Below are 8,155 nucleotides of genomic sequence, written 5' to 3'. Positions count from 1 at the left end.
ATCGGGTCGTCACAATAATATATTGGTAGATAAAAATCGCTCACTCCCAACTAAATGAAATAGGGCAAATTGCACAGCGTCCCCTCATAAAATTAAAAAAGAGCACGTTTATACCCTCAACAAAATAAATAGGCTTAGCGTCTCCAATATTTTTTAAAAAATAGCACACGTGCCCCAAATTGATTAAATGTAAAAAATGATCCATACATGACCATTTTACCCTTATATTATTATATTGAATTTTCATGACCATTTCACTTTTCTTTCTGACAGACCACTACCACTACCATTCATTTTTTTTTAAGCGCAGTACCATTCACTTTTATTTGCCCTGATGTTTTCAATCGAAGAACCGAGGCAGAGCAACGTATGGAGGGTTGACGAGGAAGAAGCATTCATTCAATAAATTGGTAAGTGTATTTCGTTTGTTGTCTTAGAAAGCTAAGTATTTTTGTTGTTAATTCATATTTTTTTTATCAGGAGTTGATGGATATGCTAATCGATGTTGATGTTTGGTATGGTGGCCGGTTGGAACTTTTCCCCAAATTGCAGTACGTCGGAGGGGATAAGAATGAAGTTAAGAATTCTAATTTGGACAGGTTAAATTTTTCTACTTTGTACGAGTTGTACAAATTGTGTGGGGGAATTATGTTGAATGTTAGGTTTTTCTTTAGGTTGCCTGGAATTGTGAGTGAGAGAGGTCTTATTGAGATTAAGAGGGCTGCTGATTTAACAGTGTTGTATGAGCATTACAAAAATGAAGATAATTTGACTTTGTGGATTGAGGAGACAATAGCAATTCTTTTACAAGTTTTAGATCCAGAAGATAACGAAGTACCTGTTATGGAATTTAGAGAACCTATGATAAGAGATAAACTTGTAGGTGATGCTCCTGTACATGATGTGCTTAGAAGTGATGAACCAGAAAGCTTTGGGTTTGGTGTTTTAAGTGACTTTGATGATGATGCTGATGAATCCTACAAAGAATCTGGATATTCAATTTCATCTGATGAAGATAATTTAGATTTATTTAGTGAAGAGTCTATTGATGAAGGGGTGTTTGACGATCGAAAGAAAAAGAATAAGAGTAAAGAAGTTACTACTGATGATGGATGGTGCAGTGACCCAGTTGTTGATGATGATGAGATTTTAAGTGTATATGGATCTGATGATGATGCTCCAAAGCATCCTGTTTATAAAGAGGGACAAGACATGACCAATTTCAAATTAATGGTAGGTATGAAATTCAAATCTGCAAGAGAATTTAAATTTGTGTTGTCTGATGTCAGTGTTAAAGGGGGCATTGAAGTGGTGTTTTATAAAAATGAAAAAAGTAGGATAACAGCTATGTGCAAAGAAGAAGAATGTGAGTGGAAGATTCATGCCTCATTAGTAATGGGTGGACCAACTTTTCAGATCAAAACATTGAAAGGTAGGCATACATGTTCTAAAGCAGCAACTAACTGGCATGCAAACTACAAGTATTTGGCAAAGAAAATTGAACAAGTTGTGAGAGAAAATCCTAATGTTAAGACAAATCAATTGATTAATTACATTAAGAGGGAATGTGGTGTAAATGTTAGCAAGTGGAAAGCAGTCAGAGCTAAGAAATATGCTCTACAGAGTATCAGAGGGGTTGATAATGTGCAGTATGAGATCCTTAGGAATTATTGCGAAACCGTGTTGAAGTACAATCCTGGTAGCCGAATTATAATCAGGACTAGAGAGGATTGTGTTGCACCAACTTTTGGAAAACTGTATTACTCTTTGTCTGGTCTGAAAATGAACTTTTTAACTAGTTGTAGACCAATTATAGGTCTTGATGGTTGCTTCCTTAAGACTGTACATGGGGGTCAGTTACTTACAGCAATTGGAAGAGATGGTAATGATGGTATGGTGCCAATAGCAATTGCAATTGTTGAGATTGAGAATAGAGATACTTGGACTTGGTTTCTTAGAGAACTGTTGGAGGACATTGGAGGATTGGGGGAAAATAAGTGGACATTTATAAGTGATAGACAAAAAGGCTTAATAGAGGCACTAAAAGATTTGGTTCCCGATTCTGAGCATAGGTTTTGCCTAAGACATATGTATCAGAATTTTTTAAAAAAAAATTAGTAGTGTTGAACTAAAGGGTCTATTCTGGAAAGCTGCAGCAACTGGGAATAAAAATGAGTTTAATTTAGTGATGAATGAGATTGTCCGAGTAGATCCAAAGGTTGATTCTGTCCTTGAAATAGCCCATGAGTGGCTTCTAAAAGTCCCAGCTGTTCATTGGGCAAAAAGCCATTTCACAACTCATTGCAAATCTGATGTATTAGTGAACAACATATCTGAATCATTCAACAGTTTCATCTTGGAAGATAGAGAAAAGCCAATTATCTCAATGCTAGAGGGCATTAGAACCAAATTGATGAGAAAAACACAAGAGAGGAAGGCTGGGATGGAAAAATACCCGGGTAAAATCTGTCCCAATATCTTGAAGAAGATCGAGAAATGTCAAGACATATCTAGGAGTTGTTTTCCCATCTACTCAGGAGATCTTGAATATCAAGTTCAATATGCGACTGCCTATGGTGTTGTGAGGCAGACAGTATGTTGTTAATTTAAGGAGTAAAACATGCACATGTGGCTTGTTTCAGCTGTGTGGGTACCCATGTTGTCATGCATGTGCTGCAATAGCTCATAATAGACAAAAGATTGAAGATTTTGTGGACATTTGCTACACAAAGGTTGAATATTTGAAAGGATACACACACTTTATTCATGCAGTTCCAGGGGAAATAGATTACTGCAAGTCAGAGTCACAGCCATTAAACCCACCACCATTTAAAAGGAAGCGAGGAAGACCTAAGATAAAGAGAATAAAAAGTGCAGATGAAAGCAGAGGAGTTTCTGTTAAAAAGGGACTAAATCACAGATGTTCTAGATGTTTAGAATTTGGTCACAACAAAGCTACATGTAGCAAACCCATTAATCCAAAATCAAAGTTGTACAAGGTCAGTGAGTTATGTTTTTATTTTTAGAATAAAAGTATGTATAATCTTACTAATTTGATTCTCTTTGTAGGCAACTGATGATGTCAATAAATCTAATGAACATGATAATGGGATGCCTTCCACACAAGCAAGTAGTACTTTTAGACCAGTTAAACAAGCCAGGAAAAAACACAAGGTATCTTTCAAGATTAAATATTTTTGCAATTAGTAGAATTGCATAATTTTCTGAAAGCAAATATGTTGTGTTTGCAAGATTTGAATGCAAGTACGAGGGATGCAACAAGCTTTAGTGGTGTCGGCAACACATTTGCAATTACAACTATTGCTAGTGCGAATGCAGAATTTGGAAGCACGACCAACTAGAGCTACTGCTAATATTTTGTATAAATCTTGAAATATGAAGATCTTTATGAGATTTATTTTGTTAGACTGGACCAACATCATTCCCAACTGTTTGGCCTTGTATTAACATAATTTTGACTTTATGTTATTGACTATAAGAAAATGCTTTTGGGAGTATTAGAGTAAATATTGTTACTTGTATTTAATTCTCCAACTAGTAAATATTGTCAATTCTTAATTTTTTTTTCACCAGAATGATTATTAAAAAAATAATGACGAATAATATTATAACAAATATCAGATGACCAATTTAGGAGAATTTTATGATGAATATGTATAAAATGTAAGTTGAATTCCAGTAACAATTTAAGAGACGATATAAGGGGTAATTTTGTGTTTTCATAATAGAATAATACAATATATTGATTTTCAGTTGCATTGTATGTGCGTGTTCCAACAATCTCAAGTAAAAAGAGTAAGTATGCTATTTTTGAAAAAACATTGGAGATGCTAAGCCTATTTATTTTGTTGAGGGTATAAATATGCTCTTTTTTAATTTTATGAGTGGGTGCCGTGCATTTTGCTCAAATGAAATATACAAGCTTTAAACTTTTGACCACGTGACTCTATTACTAAATAAATAAATAATCGATAAAAAAATAAATATATAAATAAATAAAAACCTGATCTGCAATAGACATTATAATAAATAGTTTTCCATTTTAGTGATAAATTTTGTGAGAAAAATGATCTTTTGATGTATTCGAGAATGACAAATTTATACAAATATTTCATACTACATAATATAGGTACGTATCACAATCGATAGTTTTCATAACTAGAATTCTGTCTCATTCTTGCTTCCAAAGGGCAATTTGGGATTTTGGGGACCCAATTCTGTCTCAATTTTGAGTGATTACCCAATGAAATGGTTAGATTCTGAAACCAAATCTGTCTCCCACTTTTCACATTAGTCTGGTCGAGAAACTAGTATATTAAATGGTTCAAACCATGCAAATTAAATGGCATATTGAGCCTCCATCAAAACAAACCTTAAAATCTGCCAGGTGTTCTTTTGGGGGACACATACACTGCAAATTTCGAATCTTGTCTCATTTCTTTGGTTTCTCCGGATTGTAGATTCATCCAAGATCAAAATTCTATACAATCATTTGATGCCATGAATGATACATTTCTCTCAAAATGAAAAAAGGCCAAATATTTCATTTTTAATGATAGAACAGGTTGTTCGGGCTTCCTGATGATCAGATTGCTGGTTGCCAGGAACATAGATCCATTTTCGAAATCCGCTGTCGGCATGAACGTGTAACCAATCCACATCCATCGTCAAATATTCTATCCTTTGATCCGTGTGAAATATCAGGAATGGAGCAATTCAGGCAGATTGGAGAGGCCGTAGGAAGTTTAAATGCTCTGATGGTATTCAAAAACAACATATTTAACCAGAGGCAATGCTGTTTATTGGTTGATATGTTCAATTCAGGATATAACACAATAGCAGAGGAAATGAAACAGAATCTGAGATTTGAAGAGAAGAGCACAAAATGGAAAATCATTGAAAATCCGTTGAGGGATCTGCTTAGAGTATTCAAAGAAGGAGAATTTTACATCAGGCAGTGCTTGGAACCGAAGGATTGGTGGGCTAAAGCCATTTATCTTTATCAAAATGCTGACTGTGTCGAATTTCATGTACACAACTTGCTCAGTTGCATTCCGGTGGTCGTTGAAGCCATCGAAATGGCTGGGGAGATATCGGGTTGGGATCAAGATGAGATACAGAAGAGAAAGGCTGTTTATTCTCTCAAGTATCAGAAATATTGGAAAGACCCCAGAATTTTTGAGTGGAAATTTGGAAAGGAGTACTTGGTTTCACAAGAGTTAAGTACTCGATTGGATTCGGTTTGGAATGAAGATAGATGGCTGCTGCTAAAGATGATACAAGAAAAGAAAACATCGGGTTCTTTAACTTCGAAGAGGGATAACCGTCTAGCAGATCTTCTTTTGACGAACTTGACTACCTCAGAAACGGCAGAGGATAAACTGTTACCTTCCTCTACTTTAGTGAACTCCAAAGATTACCAGGTGAGGAGGCGGTTGGGGAGTGGAAGCCAATATAAAGAGATTCAATGGCTAGGTGAAAGCTTTGCTTTAAGGCACTTCTTTGGGGATGTCGAACCACTAATTCCTGATATTTCAAAGGAATTAAGCCTTTCTCATCCGAACATAATGCATGTTATCTGCAGCTTCGCAGATGAGGAAAAGAAAGAGTGTTTCTTGGTTATGGAACTCATGAATAGAGATCTTTCAAGCTATATCAAGGAGATATGTGGGGCGAGGAAACGAATACCTTTTTCTCTTCCGGTTGCAGTTGATCTAATGCTGCAAATAGCGAGAGGGATGGAATATCTCCACTCGAAGAAAATCTACCACGGAGAGTTGAACCTTTCCAGCATACTTGTAAAAGCAAGAAATGGCAACTCGGATGGATACTTACACGCCAAAGTATCAGGTTTTGGCCTATCGGTTTCTATTAGTCTTAACCAGAAAAAGACCTCGACAAGTCCGAACGTACAACCTCCAGTCATCTGGTACGCTCCAGAAGTGCTATCTGAGCAGGAATATTTGGGAGATGGAGGAAACTTGAAGTACACAGAGAAGTGTGATGTTTACAGTTTTGGGATGATATGTTTTGAGATTGTAACTGGTAAAGTCCCTTTCGAAGATGCCCATCTTCAAGGAGATAAAATGAGTCGCAACATAAGGGCAGGAGAGAGGCCGTTATTCCCGTTTCATTCGCCTAAATACATCACAAACTTAACAAAGAAGTGCTGGCATACGGATCCAAGTCAACGCCCTAGTTTCTCATCTATCTGTCGGATTCTTCGCTATATCAAGCGTTTCTTGGCCATGAATCCTGAACTTAGCCAAACAGACCTGCCAATGCCCCCAGTGGACTTTGTCGACATCGAGGCAGGGATTGTCAAAAGCTTTCCTTACATGGGGTGTTCAAATTTTCAGTCTACATCCCAAATCCCGTTCCAAATGTTCGTATACAGAGTCACAGAGAGGGAGAGAACCTGTGCAAGTCACAGAGATAACTCTGAATCAGGCAGTGAAGAAACTTCAGCATATGGAGATGAGAACATAACAGTGGAGGACCCGTTCACTTCGCCAACAGAAAGAAGATCTTCACCTTCTCCGGAAATAATGATCAGGAAGCTCTCATTATCAAAGAAATCATTAGAAGTCAAGACTAACAAACAACCAGGTTATTCATTCACCAAATTCTCACATGATGCATTTTTTTACTCCCTTTTGTCAGCACAAAATTTTTATGAACTATTTTAACAGGGACGCCTAGGGGAAGGTCGGTAAGACCTCCACCGATAACACCAAGGGGCCGCAGCATCAGTTTGCGTTTGAATTCTGAAAGTCAATTGATGACCATGAGTCCTAGAACAAGGAGGGGATCCGGTCATGTATCAGATTCCGAACTGTCTTGATCTGCCATGCCCTTGAATAGAATTTGATCCCTAATCCAAGTAGAAACACTTTTGTAGGTACAGCTAATGATTTCTAGCCATGTCACTTTTGATTCTTAGGGCTCTGGATACGAAATCAAGTAAAAGGGACTGGTTTTGCCCCCATGTTCCATGCAATATTAACTCTCAAAAATTGTCATCTTGTCTCGTGTACACCGTAAACATATGTACATTTCCTAAAGATTACAGTTGAATAGGCCACATAATGTTGTTTGCACACTTTCTATTTTTGGCATCGATTGTCAGTCACATCAGAATAGATTGAGTGCTTCAAATCTGCAGTTTATTGTAATGAGTAATATGATCAATAGTTCTGCATCTCTGCTGAATTGCGTGCTTCAAACCTCTTTTATCGGTACTTTTATCGAACAGGTTGCTTACAAGGAATTGGAGATGAATTTTGGCGAGTCAACTTCATCTTGTCGGTAGAGATAACTGCAGCGGTAAAGATGAATCCTGCTCCCACCACAAACACATCGCAATTATACCCTACTACAGATACATATATGAGAATTAAAGCAGATTTACTACCACTACCAAATTATTTTAACAATCTATATCTATATATATATATATATATATATAGAGTTCTTTTATGGTGCCCAACTCATATGCCCAACTTCATGCCCACCATGTACAATATGTGAGTTGACCAACACAATTGATGAGTTGACTTATCACATATTGTACATGGTGGGCATGGAGTTGGGCATATAGAGTTGGGCACAATAAAAGAACTATATATATATATATATATATAAAAGTCTCACATACCATTGTCAATTTACATTTTCACCATTTTATATAATAATTTGCACATATTTGTTTTGGTTTTTAAGGTATACACGTAATTGCATAATTTTCTTTAGCTGCCATAATAAAGTTTCAAGTATATTTCCTATGTTTGTCCAATTAATGCATTGTGAATTTACATTTTCACCATTTTATATAATAATTTGCACATATTTTTTTTGGTTTTTGAGGTTATACACGTAATTGCATAATTCCCTTTAGCTGTCATAATAAAGTTCCAAGCATATTTCCTATGTCTGCCCAATTAATGCAGCTTATTCTGCATTCTTGGAATTCCAATACATTTAAATCCGTTTCATTAATTATTATTTCTTATTAACTTGGTTATATAGTTTTTCTATATTAATTGGTCATACATCTTTCATTAAACTTTCAACAATCCACTACAGGCGACCCACTGTAGTATCAGCTTTTTGTCACAAGGTCTGCTTCACTGAT

At 36.2% G+C, this 8,155-nt stretch overlaps 3 protein-coding genes across 3 annotated transcripts; all 3 read left to right on the top strand.

Annotated features, from left to right (window-relative positions):
* The first annotated feature begins 271 nt into the window (after positions 1–271).
* On the top strand, positions 272–3,484 carry LOC140883540 (uncharacterized). The gene is made up of 4 exons (XM_073290053.1): positions 272–410; positions 481–2,999; positions 3,070–3,174; positions 3,253–3,484. Exon 2 carries the CDS (start codon positions 487–489, stop codon positions 2,116–2,118), a length of 1,632 nt encoding a protein of 543 aa, XP_073146154.1. The 5' UTR covers positions 272–410; positions 481–486; the 3' UTR covers positions 2,119–2,999; positions 3,070–3,174; positions 3,253–3,484.
* On the top strand, positions 2,189–3,362 carry LOC140878389 (uncharacterized). Its single transcript, XM_073281991.1, has 4 exons — positions 2,189–2,593; positions 2,643–2,999; positions 3,070–3,130; positions 3,253–3,362. Exons 1-4 carry the CDS (start codon positions 2,189–2,191, stop codon positions 3,360–3,362), a joined length of 933 nt encoding a protein of 310 aa, XP_073138092.1.
* A 1,079-nt stretch (positions 3,485–4,563) lies between the features above and the next one.
* LOC140884275 (uncharacterized) lies at positions 4,564–7,346 on the top strand. The gene is made up of 2 exons (XM_073290985.1): positions 4,564–6,630; positions 6,714–7,346. Exons 1-2 carry the CDS (start codon positions 4,728–4,730, stop codon positions 6,863–6,865), a joined length of 2,055 nt encoding a protein of 684 aa, XP_073147086.1. The 5' UTR covers positions 4,564–4,727; the 3' UTR covers positions 6,866–7,346.
* The last annotated feature ends 809 nt before the right edge of the window (positions 7,347–8,155 follow it).

Source organism: Henckelia pumila, chromosome 2, assembly GCF_033568475.1.
Source record: "Henckelia pumila isolate YLH828 chromosome 2, ASM3356847v2, whole genome shotgun sequence".
NCBI lineage: Eukaryota > Viridiplantae > Streptophyta > Magnoliopsida > Lamiales > Gesneriaceae > Henckelia > Henckelia pumila.
This window is presented reverse-complemented; position numbering and strand designations above follow the sequence as displayed.

Excerpts from the sequence above, each read along its gene's own strand:
- LOC140884275 (XM_073290985.1), top strand. The coding sequence starts at position 4,728 with ATGGAGCAATTCAGGCAGATTGGAGAGGCCGTAGGAAGTTTAAATGCT. Across the intron at positions 6,631-6,713 it reads CAAGACTAACAAACAACCAG|GGACGCCTAGGGGAAGGTCG; the intron begins GTTATTCATTCA and ends CTATTTTAACAG.
- LOC140878389 (XM_073281991.1), top strand. The coding sequence starts at position 2,189 with ATGAATGAGATTGTCCGAGTAGATCCAAAGGTTGATTCTGTCCTTGAA. Across the intron at positions 2,594-2,642 it reads ATGGTGTTGTGAGGCAGACA|CTGTGTGGGTACCCATGTTG; the intron begins GTATGTTGTTAA and ends GGCTTGTTTCAG. Across the intron at positions 3,000-3,069 it reads CAAAATCAAAGTTGTACAAG|GCAACTGATGATGTCAATAA; the intron begins GTCAGTGAGTTA and ends TTCTCTTTGTAG.
- LOC140883540 (XM_073290053.1), top strand. The coding sequence starts at position 487 with ATGGATATGCTAATCGATGTTGATGTTTGGTATGGTGGCCGGTTGGAA.